The 21836-nt window shown below is 35.8% G+C and overlaps 1 protein-coding gene across 2 annotated transcripts in view; it reads left to right on the top strand.

The window, feature by feature from the left end:
* Positions 1 to 8878: 8878 nt before the first annotated feature.
* The window catches only part of LOC114659138 (LIM domain transcription factor LMO4.2), a 13651-nt gene continuing 693 nt past the window's right edge, over positions 8879 to 21836 (top strand). The window contains exons 1-5 of one of the 2 annotated variants that reach the window (XM_028811403.2): positions 8879 to 9385; positions 11579 to 11828; positions 18602 to 18698; positions 19009 to 19164; positions 21713 to 21836. The exon at positions 21713 to 21836 is cut by the window's right edge and continues 693 nt beyond it. In XM_028811403.2, coding sequence (XP_028667236.1) covers positions 11593 to 11828; positions 18602 to 18698; positions 19009 to 19164; positions 21713 to 21721 — 498 coding nt within the window. In that variant the 5' untranslated portion in view covers positions 8879 to 9385; positions 11579 to 11592 and the 3' untranslated portion in view covers positions 21722 to 21836. Of the gene's footprint in view, positions 9386 to 10336; positions 10362 to 11578; positions 11829 to 18601; positions 18699 to 19008; positions 19165 to 21712 lie in introns of those variants that run through there. The other variant, XM_028811404.2, reaches the window with a different exon arrangement.

The raw sequence follows: 21836 nt of genomic DNA on the forward strand, positions 1-21836 counted from the left end.
TTCTGTGTGAATATCCAGAGGAATCCATCCAGCCTCACTCCAAGGTTACCAGCACCCAATATGCTTACCTACACTGTTAAGTGTGAATGCATTTAATAATCTCTAATCAGAAGGGCAGTGGTGTTGGTGGGGAGCCTTTGACTGAAGATAACAAAGGGATCCCGCTTGATCATTGGGTTAAGTCCCCAACTCTTCATTGGTTATTTTGAATGCAATTATATTTAAAGTTTGGAAAGCCACCCTGAAGAATGCACACCACTCTACAACAACAACAACAACAACATTTATTTATATAGCACATTTTCATACAAATAATGTAGCTCAAAGTGCTTTGCATAATGAAGAAAAGAGAACTAAAAGATAAAGTAAGAATTAGAATAAGACAATACTATTTAACATAGAGTAAGAGTAAGGTCCGATGGCCAGGGAGGACAGAAAAAACAAACAAAAAAAAAAACTCCAGACGGCTGGAGATAAAAAATAAAATGTGCAGGGGTTCCAGGCTGCGAGACCACCCAGCCCCCTCTGGGCATTCTACTCTAGATGTTAGCACATTATACAGTATGCTGCATGAAGCACTGGAGGCCGGTTATTGTATGGCTGAGCTACTGAAAGACATTTTATATACAGTCTTGGGAAAGCCTAACTTTGCAGTAGGTTGATTGGTATTTCTGGAGATTCTCAATATGCAGGAGCTGTGGCTTGAGATGCATTCATTTTACATCTGTATTTGTGTCCTTAATGAAATATGTAATAATTAGAAAATTATTAGATTTGAAATTAGTCACTCTGTATGTCAGAATGCAGTAAAGAAGAGGCTGTATTAAGGCTATAATTAGGTGTTCACCACTGAGTGTTAACTCCTGAAAGTGGTCTCATTAAAAAAAAACTTTCCTTTCCAGTTTATGTTGTGTATTTACCATACCAATAAAAAGTAACAATTTTCATATATAGTTATAAGCAGAGCAGTTGATGCTAATGCTGGAGATTAAATAAGCAAATGTCAGAATTCAGCAATAATGGAACAAAAATGCAGAGTGAAATGTCTTTTCACAATCTACTGTTAAATGGCTGTAGATACAGTAGTATTAGTTCTGAGAAGCAGCTATGATAAACTTCTAGAATAACCAGCTCCTGTACTGTACTGCCTTGTTTTGTGTGTACATGACTGCTCTTAAAACACCATATGTGTTGAGAGACACAACAGTATTTACTGACCTTTCACTACATGGAATGTGTAAGAACTAACTTGCAAAAAAACTTTGCCATGAGGATTAAAAACACTTAACCTGAAAATGAGAAGCAGAAGTATTATGGACTGCTTACTAATACCAGCAAATAGTCAGCCACTCCTTAAAACAGCAAGAATAGGTACACTGTTTAGTCAGTCACACACAGACAAGTATGTAATTCCTCCCAGATTATTGCATGTGTTGAACATCGACAAACAAAAAGTTTCATTGAACTTTTATAGCTAGAGCTCTGCCTCAGTTGTAATGTTACAGGGAGGACGGCCTACATACCCTCCTATGAACAAGTGCAATGAAAACTGACAGGTCAGAACTACAAAGAACAGTCAGTGTACATTTTGACAAGAAGAATGGATTATCTAATGTTGATATTTTTCATGCTGTGCATTAAGTGCATTTTTTACTTCACTTTCATCCAGTCAGTGTGCAATTTAAATAGGTGCTACAGGAGGATGTTTATTTATTTTTCTGAAAGATTAGTATTTTTTGCATCACTGCATTTTATATAGAAAGAGGATTTAGCTTCAAACTGGCTTCTTTGGAGTGAAAATATAGAAGAAAACCCTCTGTAGGATGGAGTGTGACATTTACATAAAGCCATGTGGTGGTCTTAATCCTTCACTCTGACAGATATTAAACAGGGTTACCAGTCAAGTAGTGTTTCTCATCCAGGGGTATGGTATATTGCTGTTTGATTCCATGACCACAATTTACTATAGCAAATTTAGTGAGCACCAGTGTGAAATAAAAAAAAAACACCTTTGATACATGTATATGTCATACCTAACTCTTGTTGAATTATAATTTTCAAAAATAAGCATAGTTTAAGCTAATAATTGAGCATATTATATTAACCTTTATCAGTCCTTTACACATTTGTCTGTACTCACTCTTTCATTTCACCATTTTCTTCTATTTCTTCAGTGTCCAATCTTCGAATCAAATATGATGCCTTTTTATTTTCAGTTTCACAGTTACTTCAAACTAATACTAATATTTCTCTGTCACTATATGCTGCAAATTACCAGCTAGCCTTCTTGCAGTTGTTCGACATCACATAAAAGTACAGCAAACAAAGAAACTTTTTTAAAACTTTTATTTTAAAAGGTCCACTTAACTGGAAAGAGATATCTATCATTGAAAACCCTTGTGGTGAACGCTGGTTTACATTCTACAACAAAACTGTTTAGAATTCATTGCTGTAGCTTGCCCATTACTATTAAGAATGTTTTTGACTGCATATGCAGGATAAGACAATAAGAAACTTGCCACAGTCATTGAGTTGCACAAACTTTGTGCATTTCTAATACAGAACCAACTGTTTACATATTAAAATGAGGAATAATCTGTTTGTTTTGGGTTTTACGAAAATGTTGTAGATAAGAAAAATCCTACATATATTTCTAATTAGGTAATGTTCTTCAATGTGGTCATTCAAACATCAAATAATTTCACTTGTTTCATATATATATTTTTCATTTTAATATTATATTTTATAATAATTAACATATTGGTTTAAAAATACAAAATGTCTACATTTCTAACCACATTACCATCGTGCAAAAAGCATGATCACACCATCATGTTCTGCCAAGGTGGACTATATTTAAGGTACATTAATGGGTTATAATCAGAAACTCATATTAGCTTTAATTAACACCTTTTTCTGATTCTTCAAAGCCATTTTCACAGTTATCTATGTCTGCAGCCAGGCTATTTCCCTCTATAAGGACGATATAACATCAACCCAACTGACTCACAGTACTGTACTATACCTCTGATTTTGTTGTTAATATCAATGAAATTGTTCAAATTATGAAATCTTCTTTGGAAAAAGTTGTATTTGTTCTCAACATATGCCATTATAAAATGCTGAAGCTGATTAGAACTTCATACCTGTAGAAATCATTTCATGTTTCTGGATTGCATCATAACTGGTTAAAGTGTCAATATTCAATTTAACTAAATATTACAGTTATTGTAAATATATTCTTACAGTTTAAAGTGAAAATGAATACACTGTTGATGTAACAAAAACAAAACATCAAAATATATTCCATTATTTGAACAGGAAAATTAAAAGATGTCATTATTAAAGAACAGCTTTCTAAAGTTTTTTTAATTTCTTTACCAAGCAAATTTTGTATTTTACAACATAGCCCACTGTCAGCATCTAACAATTCCGGAACTGGTTTAGGACATCATCTTAGCAGAGAAAAGGCACAAAAACCATTATTTCCACTGGGATTCTTCATAGCCCCATCAGTATTTGCCTCTATCATATTGCAAAAAAGTAATTTTTCTTGGCCATTTACAAAAGCTCATTAAAAGGCTGGAAAGAACAAACAAAGCTGCTCCTTTGAGGCACCCATTCAAAGTCATTTCATAATTCTTTCTGTTTTAATAGTTGAGATAAATTAATTATTCCTTCATGAAAACAGCATTATTCACATTATTCATTTTAGGGGTGGGAGGAAGTTAGTGAGGAATGAGGGGTTTGCGGACAGAATGAAATTGAAATCTGGGTGGAATAAAAAAAAAAAGACTTTGCTTAAGGGAAATTAGAAAATGCTGCAATCTGCAAGGAACTAAGACAATTAAACCATTACTATCTGAAATATGAACGTGTTTAAAATCAGGATTTATTTTCAATAAACCTAGAGGTAGAAATTAATAATAAGCTGGAATGGACTAGCATTTTTTCTGGATAAGTTCACTTTTAAGAAGTATTTTGGTGTTAAAACAGCCTTTGGGCTTGCTTTGCTTCCTGTGCTGCTTTGATTTTGAGTTGCACATTGATTTTACAAATACGAGAGAGCAACGGACCAAAAATAAACATAAAGGAAACAAGACACATTCTAAATTGCATATTTGCAAACCCATAAAATTGATTTTTTAATACTATACTCATAAAATGTTTTGGTAATTTTGTTTGCATAGATTTTCTCAATTTCAATAAAAGTGCAGAAGGACAGAACACCTAGAGGATGGGCAAGTGTTTAGTACTTTGAACAAAACTGTTATGTTTACCTTTACCTATGAAATTAACTATACCACGGCATAAGAATAAGATCAATTTATATTGAAAGACAAGCCAAACTTCTTCATGAGGTCCAAAAGAATAAATATATCACACATGGGAGCATTAGAAAAATTTAAATATTATTTGTAAAGATACATGTATACCATTTTAAACAGTTAATAACGGCATACTGTATGTGAAATCTCATATGCTGAAAACCTTCCTAAATGAAAACAAGGCACACTGTACAGTAAAAGCTACATTTCAAAGGAAGTACATCTTTCCCAGTTTAGATCCATGAAGTACAGTATATATCCTGCTTAAAAATAAATATATTTGTCTATGTATATTTTTTATTGCTTAATGCTGCAATTGAAAGAGAGAAAAATAAATTTCACATAAAGGAAGTATATGTTAATATAAGATTTTGTCACCTGCAAGGAATAAATAAGCTTTTAGTTTGGCCTAAAACTTGTTTTTAAAATACTTAGCTGATTGTAGCTTTCATTAATAAAAAGCATTGAAAGTTGAACAAATCAAGGTCTGAAATGATAGTTTTCACTTTCCAATTGGTAAGTGTTGTTTTGGAAAAATAAAATATGAGCACCTATTTGAGATGAAGTATGCGATATAATCTGAATCACTGACAGGGCTTACTTACATATAGAAATGATAGTCGGCATGTAATAAATCAAACCCCTCTTGCTATAAATTTTAAAAACCCAAATAGAAATAACTGTGTTGCCACCAGGGTGTCATATCAGCCTTCTTTGCAATGACTTATAGTTAATAATTCACTGCTTGACTGAAATGATAGGATCACTGATATACTAATAACTGAGGAATTTACTGCTGATCTAGAAACACATGAATTGATTTTCCAAATAATTTAAAAACAGGAAAAAAAAACGCAAAGTAAATTAAAATGTAGTGCTGTATTTTATGAATGTGAAATCAATATAAATTCTTATCAACAAGTTTCCTTTAAATAAATTAAAAGAAAGCATATCCATTACTGACACAAAAATAACCTAGAAGAGATCTCTCACATAGCCACATTTTCTAGCATATCTGCCTTTTCATGGAAGGTAATACTGTAGCACTGTTGGTTAAAACTAGAGGTTTGGATCTCAAAAGAGCTTTTGAGCATGCCGAATACTAATGATGAGTTAGTAAAAATTTCATTTAGTAAGTAAATGTTATGCTACTTAATGTCATGTTTAATAGTAACGAAATTACATTAAAATGCACATAATGGCTAACATTGTAATAAGCTGTTGATTTACAGGTGAGATTGACTATTTTCCAGCAGCAAGACTTGAGCTTTCTGTGATCCTTCCTCTGGGGACTTAAGTGTAAACGATGCTACAATTTCATGCAAAAAAACCCATAGCGAGATATTTCTATTGGAACTTCTTTAAATAAATGAACAAGAGATTGTATTTTAGGAATCTAACACCGCATAAACAACAACGATTAATGAAATTCGGTTTTCACACATACTGTAAGTGGCTACTTGGTAAAGCGTTAATAATCTGCCAGTTGATAACAAGGACAATTATTCAGCACTATAAAAAGAACACAAAGGGTATATTTGCTGTTTCACTTATTTATTACAATTTTGCTATGAAGCAGTTTTGACTGTTTGGTAAATTTTTCCTTCTCACATACCATATGTATTATACTAACTAAAAGTTTTCATCCATTCTGACATTTTTGAACTCATTTCAGTAATTTACTAATTTATGCACTACATGAGATGAGCCATTCACGCATTATTTATGAATTAGGTGATGCTTGTAAAGGCAATGTTTATGGCAGAGATTGTATTAAAATTAACATTACCTAAAATATAATACAAGAAATTGCTGAATGACTTGTCAGGTATGCTTTCCACTGCAGGCTAACCAAGCACATGCTTCAGGGTAGTATTTGTAATTCTTTGATGTGCTTTTAACCGCTTCTGCAATTTCACATATTTTCAGTATTTCTATGTCATCTAAAGACTCTAATGGCTTTGTATATAACTATTATTTACTCCTGTAATATAGTTTATAGTAAGCCATTTTTTAGAAGTATATACAACAAGCATGATACATCTTTCAAAATGCAGAGACCTTAACATTTATGCCCCTATAGTAAATTGATAACTGCTTGATTTATACATAAATAATAATGTAATATGGCATTTGTGGACAGATTCCATTGGCTGTAGCCCCCATGACCAATACTGTGTGAATAATAATAATAATAAAGTTTTGTCACGCAGAACATTTTTCTCTGTTCTTGAGGTAAGGGTGTTTTTGTTTCTCAGTTTGATATTGAACTAAACTGAGAACACAGAATCTGACAGCTGTTTTATCTTTTATTTACATTTATCTTGTAAATCCCCAAAATACTGACATAAAACAAAGAAGATAGTACAGATGGAAAATAATTTCACCATTTCCTAAAACTAATATCTAATATACTACACAAGGAGAGCAGACATGAGATTGGATGTCGCTGCCATCATTAACCTTTATGACATCGTTATTTTGCACAGTACATGCTGGAGTATAGTTTATTTAATTCAATGCTGTATTGGTAAAAAAGAAAAAATGTATTGTATAAAGAAAAGGAGATTATTTAACATTTAGTATGTGCATTGCAACTGTCAGCTAAATTATAGAATTGCCCATACCACAAGTAAAGGCATTTAAATTAATCCTGTACTTCTCAAAAAATATTAACATTTATGAGAATATCTTGCCTGAAGAAGGGGCCTGAGTTGCCTCGAAAGCTTGCATATTGTAATCTTTTTAGTTAGCCAATAAAAGGTGTCATTTTGCTTGGCTTTTCTCTATGAGAATATTAAGAAATTTCTATGATAGATAGATAGATAGATAGATAGATAGATAGATAGATAGATAGATAGATAGATAGATAGATAGATAGATAGATCAAAGAATGTATACACTTTGTGCAGACGTTTAACATTACTTGGTCACAAAGCTTTGAATATAATAATTTTTCACTCATATATACACAGTATGTTTCTGTCCAGAAAATCTTCCCGAAAATCAGAAGTGTTCTTTACTATGACTACAAACGTAAAACAAACACTTTGCAACTACATTCTAAGCCTAGCGGAATTGCATGAATTTAGCAATCCACATATCTCTATCTGTATACGTATCATTTTATCAATCTCTGTCGCAACATCGGGAGTAAAGTATACTGGGTGCCAAAAAGGTGCTTCCGCAGCGAGATGTATTTTGTGCACCCTCCACATTTAAACAAATGTGTATTGATACTTTCTAAACGTTACTCACGTTTCAAGCTCCAAAGTGAAGATTCGTGAAATCCAATTTTTTAAATTTTAACTTAAGTCTACTTTAACAATACAGGTCTTTAATCTAGAATTGTATTCTAAATGACACTGACTGGTTAATCAGACGTGATATTTAAATATATAGTTTTAGAGCTGCATAATGAGCACATTCTGGATTCATAAATTTGCAACAGATAATTAGGTAGCAAATGTTAACAGACATTATCAGCGATACATGATGTGCATCGCTTTTGTTTTATTTGCCATAAATAAAGTCAATTATCGAGAAATACGTTAGTAGCATGGCATTTTCTAAAAAAAAGTGTCTAAATGATAAACCTGCTTAATCCGATTTATTGGTCGCGGGGCCTGGATCAATTGTCTATAATAATAATTGTAATGATATGCTGTTATTTTCGCAACGACTACTATTTTATTAAACCAAAGTAATGCGAAGCACTCACCCGCGCTTTCCGAATTGTGCAGCGAACATCGGCAGAGTGGCCAGGAGGCGGCGCTGGTGCGAAACAACTGGAGGGTTGTGAGTCAGACTTGGAGTTTCCGCAAGCTTCTAGTTCTCAAACAGCTGTGCCGGGTCTGCAAAGAAATCCTTAAACGAAAGCGACACTGAGATCCCTCAATAAGCCGCTGTGTCCGAGTACAGTATTTGAGACTGTCGATTTCACATTGTCATTAATGTTATTTCGAAAATAGGATAACCAAAACGAAATCTCTTCGTGTTCCCACTCTCTTTCATAAACAAATCACAAGCCAGATTTAGCGGCTGTTTTCAGTGTTCAAGCTCATAAAATAACGGTCTACGTGTCATTACTGAAATACACGCACGTAGGTGCGTTAATTCTCTAGGGACGCAGAATTTCACACACGTAAATGTACTAGTTTGTCTGTCTCCGTATGTGTGGGGGCATCATTTAAACTCCCAAGACAATATAGTGAAATCTATCACATACATGTAAGGTCGTGCGTGCGACAAAGTGAAAGGATTTCATAAAAAATAAGAACTCAACGACAGGTTCATTAAAGGAAAAAGTTTACAGGAGAGACGCGGGACAGAGACTTTGAATGGCGTGGCCGCGCAGCTCAAGTGCTCGGACACTTCGCATCTGGGAAGTAATACAGTAATAAGCAGCATTTTTCTTCCTCCTCCGGCGTGTCCGAGTCATTTTCGGCCGCAGTTCATTGGGCGGTTTTTATTAGTCCTCTGAATGGGATACACGGGGATTGGCTGGGAGCGTATTTACGTCATCCTCCCAGAAGAGGTGTACTTGGGATTTTCGTTCTGTCACAAACACATGTAGAGGAGACGAGCGCAGAAGGCGAGACTGGACTGCGAAGGAGAGGAGTCTACGTATGTCGTTAAAGCGCAAGTCACTGTGTATAGATAAATAAAAGACCAACAGCGCGACCAAATTTCGATACGCTGAGCGAACGCACACCGCGGCTGAAAGCCTTTAACCAAGGACGTCTGTTCTGCACTTTTGAGATCCAGCGAAAGGGACTGAGCCATTGGAAATACAATCTGAAAACTCCATTAGCCTCCCGCTAAATTGAACCGCTGCTCTTAGTGGAAGAAGCACTCCGGAGCACTTGAACTCTGGCGGTGCAATAAATAAAACGGGAGGCGTAAAAAACTGATCACCCTCTACCTCTCCTCATTGACGCTTGGTTTGCAGAGCAGCATCTGGGCAGCGATTTTCTTTACATTCCGCTAAGGTTACCCATTTAACATTCGTGCAAGAGAAAAGGTTTCAACCATTGCTTTTCAGCGACGCAAAACAGGTAGGTAGTGGCGTGTGCTGGTGATGCTGTCATTATGTTCATTAGATACAATAACTCCTCCGCAATTTACTAATCTCGCTAAACGATTGATTACGTAACTGCGTCTTCAGTCTGGATGTTTTAACTCACGGTGTACACCTTGACACCTTAGCTAGTATAATGTACACCGCACATAATGAAATGACACCGGAAAGATTCATAACCTACTTTTTTGGGGGGCGCGATAGTAAATTATTAGAATGTCTAACTGCTGATGTGATGATGTTATGTCCAATAGTAACGCGTCATGTTGTTTCAGTTCGTAAATACTTCTCATGCTCTCCTTGATTTCAATTTAAAAGGCACAGGCGACTGGTAAAATGGGGACTGTTTTGCCTCCAGCAGCCTGATCTGTTTTCTATTTCACTGACTCCATCTCGGCACCTAAATTGCTTAGCCGTGTAATTACCAGGGCAAACCCATTTAAGTTAAAAGGCTTTGTTAAAAAATGAGAGAGAGAGAGAGAGAGAGAGAGAGAGGGAGGGGTAGAGAGAGATGAGAATAACTCGAAACTTGACGAGGCCCCGATCTTAGTTATCTAGGGACTCGCTTTCTGGTCAGCCCTTTTGATTCGCCTCTTTTAGATTTAATCAGCGCTAAGGTATTGCCTGTCCTTTAAGAGCTTCGGCTAATGGGGTTACTGGATGCTCTTCTCGGTAATAACGTTTCATTTTCTTTTCCCTTCTAATTACCTTTCAACAGAGATTTGGCTAGACCGCGTTGAAGTGAGTCTGCAGAAATTGGAAACGATTAAAAATTAAAATGCATTAGAGGGCTGAAATATAAAGTAGTCTGTAAATACACGATGAAGTATCTCGGAGATTAGGTTTTTTTGTAAACTCAGACTTTTCATGGAGCAAAGCGTAATGTGAATTATAAATTATTTGCCGATAAAGCACAAACCAGGGACAACTAATCATAACGCAATCACGTTATGGTAAGTCCACAGATTCAAGTACAATACTGGGCTGACACTCTTCGTACGCTCGAGAGTATTTTACGAATTTAATTCCATGTTTCCGGGAAGGGAGTTTATTTCAAAGTGTGGATCAACCCTGCTACTTGAGTATTTGACATGTTTCGTGCGCTATCTCATTGCTGTGTGGGAAGAGGGTGGTATAATAAAAAGAAACGCTTTAGTCCCATCTTCATTCTTCACCTTTTTTGTTTCCGTAAAAGGTCTTTTATTTTTGAAGAATGTACTGTGCCTGGTGCACCAATGGCAGGAAAAAAAAAAACCGTTCAATCTAAAGGCAATTTAGGCTCCCCAACAAAAGCAAGTGCTTCTTTAATTGTTCTATCACCCGGAGTGTTATCAGTAAACAGCATTCATCTTGGAGGAACCGAGAGGTAGCGGCAGCAGCAGCATTTAGATGAGCGATCAAGGACAGATTAGAGAAAAAAAAGTGGTCTAAATGTGTTTGTATAACAGGTTAAACAACCCTCTTAAAGCAGTGGGATCTATTTATACCAGCGTCTCGAATCCTAAAGCAATCAGTAGGTTTACTGATAAAACGCCAGGGGAATAAAACTGAAAATGAAGGATAAAAGATCATAGAGCAGTGAAAAGCTTTTAACATTAACAGTCAACATCTATCAAAGCCTTATAGTTAAGGTTGCTTTTGGTTAGCATAACAGGTTTGGCAAGTTCCTTGAGAAATAGGAAGCCAACCGAGACCTGTGTTTTGGCCAGGAAGTGTTTAAAAAGATCTCTTGCAGTTTCCTTGCACATGTTTTGTTTTGGACAGGTGATCGCCCAAAATGGAATGCCCTTTATCAGTGACTTAATGCATCACCTATTTATTTAGACATTGTTGGCTTTCTAGCAAACAGTTGTGGAGCTGACATGTCAGGTTTAAAATGCCCTTTTTTCAATTTCCAACCACTTTGTCATAGGGGTGTCATTGGGTGTGCCTTTTAGTAAATGGTAAAAAGCAAAAAAGACAAAGCTATGCCAGTCTTTCCAAGTTAGCCATTGTAAGTTAATGTCTCAAGTGTGAACAATTTTTTTTTTCAATGTCTGTTTCTTTTCTTTTTCTTCCACTCTGGTGTAATCAAATAAATGAGTATTGCATGACTTCATGATTACAGTTCCTCTTTGATATCTCCAATGTCTAATAAAATTTTTTTTGTTGTCTTCTTTAAATCTTCCAGTCTGTGCAGATACCATGGTAAACCCAGGTAGCAGTTCCCAGCCACCCCCGGTTGGTTCCGGAACTATGTCTTGGAAGAGATGTGCTGGTTGTGGGGGCAAGATCGCAGATCGTTTTCTTCTCTATGCCATGGACAGCTACTGGCACAGTCGGTGTCTGAAATGTTCCTGTTGCCAGGCTCAACTGGGAGAGATCGGCACATCATGCTACACCAAAAGTGGCATGATACTTTGCAGAAATGACTATATCAGGTATGTGAATGAAAATGGAATGCATCTGAACTCCCTGATGAGTTTGTGACTAGACCTGTTTATACAATGAGAGCTGAGCATGTGTAAATTTGGCACAGTTGTTTTTATTGGAAAAAGTTTAACTGTTACATTTTTATCAGTTGAAGTTTATGAAAGTTATAGTTTAGAGTAACCAAACCTAATATCTTAATTGGCATCAGCTCTGAATCATGAATGTTTATCCTCTTTACTAAAAGAGTGATTTTCTTGTGCTGGTATTAAGAGCAAACCAATATATTTGACTACCGTTGGATATTTTTTTTTTGGTTGCTTTTAATTACATTTTTATTTATTTAGTGAGAATTGTTACATAAAAAAGTCACATGCATGCTGATAAAACTAGCTTCGTTGTGGAAAACAAAAGGGCCATTTCTAAGCTCTGTAGATTTAGAAGTAATTAGTATGTTATCCAGTGTTGTTCTAAGGAGGCATTATTGTTTAACTGAGACAAAGAAGCAGCAGTGTTGCTCATTATAAACTTTTTCAGAGGCTAAACTCTGTGCACCTGTCTTCTTTGTTAAGAAGGTACTGGTAAAATGTGGTCTTCTGCCCTCCCTTGTTTAAGAACAATATTTAAACTACAAAAATGTGTGTGGTAATATTTAATATTCAAGAAAACATTCAGTTAAAAATTCAGGCAAACTAATGTGACCCTCTTGTTTCTTTTAATTATTTTTGAATTGTGCAAGTAGTTAATTAGGAACAATGTAAATTGATGTGCAGTAATCTGTTTATAGACATGATCTTAGGTAATGGGAAGCATGTACTCCATACATTTTTAAATGATATTACAACATGTAGTGTATGATTTTGTATATTTTTTTCCCCCACATATGAAATTTCCTGAAACTGGATAGTTTTATTGAGGACATTTTAGCAGGTTGTCTATGTAAACCAGAGAAGGAGACTACTTGCATTTAATGCTTGGATAAATTTATTAGAATTCTTTCATCTTAAACCAACAGTGAAACGATACATAAGAATGTGCTTGTTATTGATAGGCTTTGCATGTTTATATAATGCAGTTTAGGAGACTGGAAAGGAATTGGAAAAGAAGCTGAATTCTAATATCTGCATATTTTCATTGTGACACCTTGTGTGTATGTGGAGGATGTGTCAATTGTCATTAAACCATCCAAAAAATTATTAGAATGGTAATGGAACAGAATTATAGTAATCTATTTTCAGATCACAATGCTTTTTTGACCTCATTAGTATAAAATGAAGTAAGAGGGGACATTTAGCTATTTCCATAATGTTACTACTTTCACTCAAGTTCAGCTCCAATCAACTAAATGGAATGAGGAGCACATGAGCAAACATTTTGAGAAATTTATATAATACATTTCCTAAGTGAGGAAGAACAAAGTTTAAAGGTTAAAAAAAAAAAAAAAAAAAACTGAAAGATACTGCATTGTTAGAAAAAGCTGCTTGTAATTGAGCACATGGGGGGTGGGAGGACTTGCTAGTAAATGTTTCCCTTCAAGAATACTTTAACCTGCATGGTGATATAATAAATTGACACATTATTTTAATCTATAAATGCTGCTAAATGTTTTCTTTTTCTAAATTCTTACAAATTACTATATTCAGAGAGAAATTAATCTAGTTATTTAGTTGCTGCCTTTTTGATCAGGTATCCTGAAATGATTATAAATTTGGACTGTTTGGGGGTAGTTGTGCTGTATATGAAGTAAATTGATCTTTCTTTTTTTTTTAATCAGAGTACTGATTGGTCTGTTTCTTTCTGAAAAGTTGGGTGTTCTGTTCTCAATGATTGAATGTTAGCTCTGGTTTGTGACCCTAAGCAAATTACTTAACCTGTCCGTGCATTGAGTGTTTAAAAAATCAATTGTTGTGTATTCTGACCTTACAAGTTACAAAGTGTCAGCCAAAAACTAATAATTATCGCCAGCTTTCTCTTGGCTTGCTATGGTGGTAGTGGTGTATATCATGGATTCTGATCATATACTGCAGAAAACATTTGTCCAGGTGTAAGTTTGTATGTACCATGTGGTAAATTCTTATCCGGTGACCACGTAATGGAAAAGGTGGTATCCAAGAGTGCAGGAGGAATGTGCTTCTAAGATCTTGAAATTATTAAAAACACAAATATACACCTTGTCAAAATTATCTGGTCATTAGGGCACTACAATAGGAGCGGCCAGACAATCTAATTAAAATTTAGTTAAAAGTGGATACACCTTTCCTCTGGTAATGAGAGTACAGTTGGTGGGAGAATGAAACTACAACAACACTGAGAGCTGAAGATCTAAGCTTAGATAAAGCTGGCTGACAGCAAGTCCACACAATTAAAAGCTTTAATTAGTGGCTCCTCTTTTAGTCCTGATGGGTTTTATCTAATGAGATCTGGTCCCTGGCTCGGATCTACTCCGAGTGACGTGTCCAAAATGAATGAGAGTCGCATCGCAAACAAAACATTTAATTAACAAAATTGGCTTTTGAGGGATTGTTGGGGGGGGGGGGGGGGGGGGGGGGCTTTGTAAGATTATTAAGAAGGACGGATTGCCTACATGTTTTAAAGGCACAGGATTTTCCTTTTAATGGATTTTTAGATTGCCAGTACTGTATAAAACAGTTTAGTAACTTAGCATTTCTTTATTAAGCTTTATTATCAATAAGTGAAGCTAAGGTTCAGTATAGCATACTTTAGCCTTTATTTCCTTCTGAAGCACCTGGGTTTAAACATACAAATGAAGTTTTAAAATGTATAATAAGTAGGAAAAGAGGGAGCACACTGTTTTAGTGATTTTTGTTTTAACATATTGAATGATGTTTATGTATAGTAGGTTGCACATGTTGTGCTACTAATGAAACATTGAGACAAATACAAACTTTTCCTGTAAATGTCTGGCTACTGCTTACCCATTTTTCACGGCAGCTGAGCTTCAATTTAAATGTGCTTGTCGACTGTGTGAGGCACAGAGCAATGGATATAATTTTGCTAGTAATAATAAGCTGGCTGCTAGATCCACAGAATGCGGTGCCTTTAATTGAACAGGCTAGGTAATTAAATGGCACTTTTCCAATAGTACGTGCTAGGTAAATCTAATAGTTGGTTATTTAATATCACTTTGAAGTCTGCCCACTCAAGCACTATGACAGCACAGGAGCATGTGAACTATTAGCTAGGAAAAACCAGGATCTCAAAAATTAATTAAATCGCATGCAATTTAGGGGAAACGTTTATCTTGATTTGTCATAACAGAATTAATTCAAGGCCTCCAATTCACTTGGGGCCAGATCTGTTACTCTGAATTAACCAAGCGTAATTTGGCTGATTTCTCTCTCTCTCTCTCTCTCTCTCTCCTCTCTCTCTCTCTCTCTCTTTCCCATCTAATGCAATACATGCCATTATGCAAAGCCTCCTTTTAAGTATCAATATCTCCTAGTGGTATTAAGGCACTTGGGTTTCTGTTTTAGAGAAGCATATTGAGAGAACTAGGTTACAGGTATCAGCTGTGGCTTTCATTTTATTTTTGTTTGCCTTTTTAAACTAATGTTTAACAAGCAGATCAGAAGAATATAAGATGATGTTGTGAGAGGAATCTGATTGTTTGTTTGGCTTTACTTTTTAGGTGTACACACTTTCATGTAAGCAATTTCTGGATGTTTTCATTTATTCTTTTATAATTGCGCAATGGCTAGCAGTCTTGAATGGCCAGATTTTTAGATCCACAGCTTTGTATATGTAGTACTGAATTTTTGTAGTCTGTGGTTTGAATTCATATTCTAAAAAAGGAAAAGTTTAAAGTATGAGAGGCTTTAAGTATTGGAAGGATAGATTTATTAATGCAAGATCGCTGATGTTAAGCTGCGTTATAGCCAGCCTCCTATAGAAGACCATGCATCAGGTCTCTGTTGGTCTCCAACATGCTTTTTTTATAAATGATGAGTAATCTTAAGGTCAATAAACTTTCTCAGTATCCCCATCGTGACTATTTTTGAAACTCCGTCAGCAATTGCATAGAGAATCAAGAATTATAAACAGCCCTAAAATGAATTATGGGAAGTTGCTGAACTCCGTCCAAACCTCCGCTCCTTTTTACTGACCCCGTGATCTCTCTACGCAAGTGGGTCCTGTAACAGTTCTGTCCCGACAAGCACACAATGAGAGACCTTTGTACGTATATCAGAGGAGGCGATGTAGTGGGTTTTTATAGGCAATTTTTGGACATAAATTAAACCTGATTCGCTCGTCAGTCCAGGCCTCCTGCCTGCCTCTTTTCGCCACGCTTGAGAAACGTGAACGCGCATTTCGAGTTAGACACCGCGACACAAACATAGTTTATTATTCACGCGGCACCTTGAGAAGACCGGCTCATTCATTAGACACGCTTGATGGGACTCTGAATGGGATTCGCCGTCCTTTATACTCTGTACTCGGAAAAAGTCCGATTTTAGGGAGAGGTCCAGGCTTGGGCGTCAGAGTGCGTGTGTGCGCGAGCGCGCGACACGCCGCCCTGTCTGCGTGACCGTCTTCTCATTTCAAAAACCAGCCTACTGTCAAGTCAGAAGATAAACATCCACGGTTGTCAAACGGAGCCCAGTTTGATTTTCTTTTTAAGTTTGGTTGGAGGTTCAAGTACATTTATGCGCAAGTCTTCTTACGGAGACTTCTTGTGTTTGCCTAGGAGAAGTCTCACAATAACAGCGAGCGGACCAATTCGTCCTTTTTAGCAGCAGACGACAGTGCATTAACCTACTTATTGTTCCGCAGATTTATAGGTTGTGCATTACACTGAAAGGCTTTGAAGGTTTTAGCTGACATGCATTACCGTGCCGCGCGACTTTCTTTATTTACACAAGTTATTTATTTTTTGGGAGGGGGGGCTGCGTTTCCATGACGATGTGCAGTGCCTTAGGGGTTAACCAGCTGTAGTAAGTGGCGAGACCGGGCTGGAGAGCGGAGCACGTTGAGCCGCGGAGAACACGGGGCCTTTTTATTCTATTTTTATTATTATTTTCCTTTGCGGGATGTCTGCTCCGTGTGTTGTCCGCTTTAAAGGGAGCCGGGCAGTGAGCGCTATCAGTTTGTTCCCTAAAGCAAGGCATTAGCTCAGCTTTTCCTCTCCGCGGCCATTCTAATTCAGCAACAACGCGTCGATGTGTCGCGGATCTCAAACTAATTAGTTTTGAAATGGAGTTTTGATTGAATTCTTTAAATCGATGCCGCAGCAAAATTTGTTTCTCAGGCTTCCTATTAAAAGCCATCTTAGGGGGCAGTTTTACTACTCTCTGTGTCGTTCCGTCGATACATTTAATAACAACTTAGAGGCTATTTTCAATAAAGTGGCGACAGCAAATTAGTACTTTGAACATGACAAGCCTCCTCCGAAAGAGCAGGACCTGAAAATTCAAACCAATTTAAAAGCACGTGCCGAGGATTTAGACTGGGGAATGATTATGCTTTTTTACGTGCTCGCATTCTCGAAAAATTGTATTATTATTATTATTGCTCTTCAATGGTTTTAAACACAAGCATATATTATTGTAGCGTGTGATACTTGACCTGAGGTTTTCCTTCAGTTTTATTTTTAGTGTCTTCATTTGGCCTGACTTTCTTTTTCCTCCATAAAAAACAAAAAACGCAAAAGACGCAAAGCCTTTTCTAAAACCCGTAACTGTGCACATTATTATAATCCTCTTTTCTAGCCAAAAAGCTGTGTGTGTGTGTATATGTGTGTGTATATATATATATATATATATATAGATATATATATATAGATAGATATAACACTAGTATTTTACATTATTTCTTCGCGCGCCCCCCCCCCCCCCATGTCAGATGTTGTGGTCTTATTTGATTGCATAGGAAAACTGCAGTGATAGAGCAAACACCCAGTGAGATATGATGACAAATGGGTCCAGATCCCAGTAAATTACTTTCTGCTCAAATCGAAATTTCATTCAGTTTGTTGCTAGCAGAGATGAAGTAATCTAAATTGTGGACTCAGAAGCAGATAGAGGGAAGTTGGAGCAAGCATTTCATTATCAAGAGGGAGAGAGAAGGTTAGGATGAAAGAGATGAGCAGAGGCGAATCTAAAGTGTTGACACCATGATTGAAAAGGTTAACCCATGCACATTATATATCAACCTGGATAGCAGAGTGTTTCTAATGGAAAGTCTGCTCTGCTGGAGGTTTTGCAAGAGTCCTAATGCTAAAAGCATGATGTCTCCTTAGATGTACAATCAAATCCTCTTAACTCTCCCTGATTACTTATGTTTCAGGTTATGATTAGGATGCAAAATGTATGTTGAAGGTAATACTTAATTTCAATGTCAGAACAGGGGACATGCATAGTATTTTTAGTAAAAGCAATATTTGAAATTGAAGGGCTGCATTTGTCTGTGATTTAATCGTACAAGACAACAATCAACTGCATTGTCTTAAAAATGCAGTACAAATCATGTATTGTAGCTAATGCTATTGCTTGCTGTAAAACCTCTGATTTGTAGGAGAATTTAGCAGAGGCTAACTTTGAATATACTGTTTATATAACCTGCCAGCCCTCTGCAGTTTGACTGTTTCATTTGTGATATGGATTTTATTTGGTTATGTACCCTTATGAATTTAATAAGGTATATTCCTGGTATTTTTTCCCCAGCTTGAAGGAAATAATGCAGTATATTGGAATGTCTGTAAAATTGGTTTTTTTTTTATATATAAATATTCCATTGTTTTAAAGATTTTTTTTTTATTTTTATTAAGATTATTTGGAAACAGTGGAGCTTGCAGCGCATGTGGACAGTCCATTCCAGCTAGTGAACTGGTTATGAGGGCGCAAGGGAATGTCTACCATCTCAAGGTAAATGTCTAATGTAAAATATTTACTTGAGAACCAAATTTTCTTGCTAAAATTAAGAGGAGCAGACTTTTTTTTTTTTTTTTAATACATGAATAAAGCTAGCAGAGGCACTAGTGGTAAGTAATAATAAAAATCAGTTAGAACTATAGTATATGTACATAAATGTAGCCACCAAGTTTGTCAGTTTACAAAATAATAAACAGCGTGGTGTAAGACAGGCAGTCATTTTGGTAGTTTCTGGTGGCGGTATCTTGCCAAGCTGCTTGTGTTCTGGGGACTCTTATGATGTGTATTTGTTTTCTTTTGACAGTGTTTCACATGTTCTACCTGCCGGAATCGGCTGGTCCCAGGAGACAGGTTTCACTACATCAATGGCAGTTTGTTCTGCGAACATGACAGGCCCACAGCTCTCATTAACGGCCATTTGAATTCACTTCAGACTAACCCTCTCCTGCCAGACCAGAAGGTAAATGCTTGTTTTAATGTGTCAGAATGCAAGTAGAAACTTGTACATCTTGCCTAGGTTTTTAGGGTTAATTTCTAGAATCCCTTTTATTACGGTAATGGTCATGTTAAAGGGTTCAGTGATGTTGTTTGGATAAACTCGCATAATGTTTAATTAAGCATGTATGCAGAATTACTATTATTTACTTTTGATGTTTAGGTATTCATACACCGCCTAAACACAAATAATTTCTAAAGTAAGATGCATACTATGGAAACTAGTAGTTCAACAAGCTTACTTGGTGGAAAGTTTAAAAAAAAAAAATAAAAATAAAATACACTAGTGAACCTAATTATAACAGAATAAAAACTAAAATAGTCCTACTGTCCCTTGGTAGGAAAGTTTAATGCAGAAACTTTTAAAACTAATTTGTAACTTTGATAAAGCTAATAGTAAAAGTGAAAGGACGTACATATATACTGTATGACTGCACCAGAACGCAAACCTGATGTAAGGAATCTTCCACATAATTTTATTCATGTCATATTTCATACTGATTATATATACAGTAAATAACATTATTTTATTTACTCTTTATAGCCATACTAGCATGGATATCAAATTGTATTGACTTAGGGTGAATTTTAATTTTAGATTGGAAATGGATTTTTCTATCACTGTTGATTGTGTATTTGAGTTTATCATTTACTGAAGTTATGGCATGCAACTGAGTTACTGCACAGAAACAAAATGTGCACAGATTACTTGGTAATTCTTTATAGATTTACAATGGGGCCTTATTAATGTCTTTTCAATTGAATACACCCAGTAATGATTACCTCTAAACTGCAATCATAGACATGCTTTAGAATACATAATATCTGTAGGGCTGCCTGTGCTGCAGGACCATTGTGTGAAAATTTTTTAGTTATGTGTTTCAGCATTCCTGCATTTGACATTAACAGCTTTAAAACCAAGTAAACAAGGTAATCCTGTTACTTGATTCTTGCATTCTTCCATTACATTCTTTTCCTGTCATGAAAGAATTTAAAAACCTAAAAGGTGTTTGGAGTTTAATAAATCCGATGTATCATGTACCATATACTTAATGCTGACAGAATGTCTTTCAGCCTGGAATGAGGGGAATTCCATTAAAAAGTCACCTCATGAGAGGGATATAAAGTTTTATGACACAAATTGTCTGTAGAAAGAGTCAAGGCTGTAGGAAAGTTATGTAGGAAATGAACATGCAAGCTGTGACACATTTCATATCATGCCTTTTTTTTTGTAAATGAGGCTGTTTAAACATGTCATTGTTAGTGGTGCAGAAAATATGGAAAATCACATTGTTTATTTATAACTTAAGGTTATAATGTAGTGCAGACCTGTAAATTATTAATGTCAAAGTGCAATAAGTATAGGGCAGAATACTTTAATCATTGCTGATACAGAATTGTTAAATGGTAATGGAACAATATTTATTTATTTTAAGCTTTATTGTGTATGAGCCTTTTCTTTGAATGTCAAGTGCTACCTAAAATAATTCTCTCAAATGCTTTCTCTCTAGTATGTTTAGAAACCAGCTGTTATATAAATGTTTGACGTGCGATTATCATTATCAATAAATAAATATAGAAAACATCTTTCCACAAAAATGCAGATTTCTCCTAATGAGGAGATGAAGCATTTTATTCTTTCATTGTTTACATGATGTAAAACTTTAGGGTGACATAATTGGTGCTGTCTGTGTCCGCGGTGGAGGACATTTGATGCTCATTTATTAAGTAGCCTCTCTGGCTGCTCCCTAATCTCTTTGTCTGGGACAGACAAATTACCTTTCTTGCACTGAGCTCTAACTCTTGGGAATTAAACCTCCAAGCTTCAGCCACTTTAATTAGCCTGAAAGTGGGGGTTTGCAATTACTAAAAGACTCCAGGCTTTTAGTAATTTGAGGAAAGGGTAAGAGATTTTACTTTGCAAGTGAAAAAAGTTATTTGAAATGTGTAAGGTTTGGAAAGTACTTCTCAAGTGGTTTCTATGCATCCACATCATGTCTAAATTTATACATATTTTGCCAATTATAGAAGAATGTTGTTAAAATATTTTTAAAGTGTTGGTGGCCAAACGCCTAAGAAATTTCTGGAATGAAGCCGGAAAATGTATTTAGCTGATAGTCAGCCTGCCAATAAAGTTAATATTCTGTATTGATAAGAGTATATATACTCCTTTCATTCTGCACTTTAGAATCTAGTGTTTAAATTAGTTAAGTTGAAGTGTCACAGAAAATATACCTCTCTCCTTACTGGTGCCATACTTTTTGATTTATTATTTTTTTTACCTAAACAAAGGACTTATCTTTTCCCTATTATAAATGTGGAAAAATTTGACAGTTATCATGTTTTCCACCCTGTGTTGTGTAGAGATTATTTTTTCAATTACTGCAGCTAGGCTGTTTAATAGATCAGACTTACTATGTAACTAAGCAAAGATAGTGTTCACTTTAATAATGTCTCCTGTCTCGCTTTAACCAGCTGAGCTCATATTTTGCGTGTTCTGAATTCTTTTACAGGTCTGCTAAGAGGAGTTGAATGGTGTGCAACAGGAGCAGGGATGTGTGCCTTCATCTCAGACCTTGCCCACTATTACTGGTGGGCCTTCATGATGGTTCTGCAGCGAGTCACCTTTCTGGTTGG

The sequence above is a fragment of the Erpetoichthys calabaricus genome, chromosome 10 (genome assembly GCF_900747795.2).
Source record: "Erpetoichthys calabaricus chromosome 10, fErpCal1.3, whole genome shotgun sequence".
NCBI lineage: Eukaryota > Metazoa > Chordata > Cladistia > Polypteriformes > Polypteridae > Erpetoichthys > Erpetoichthys calabaricus.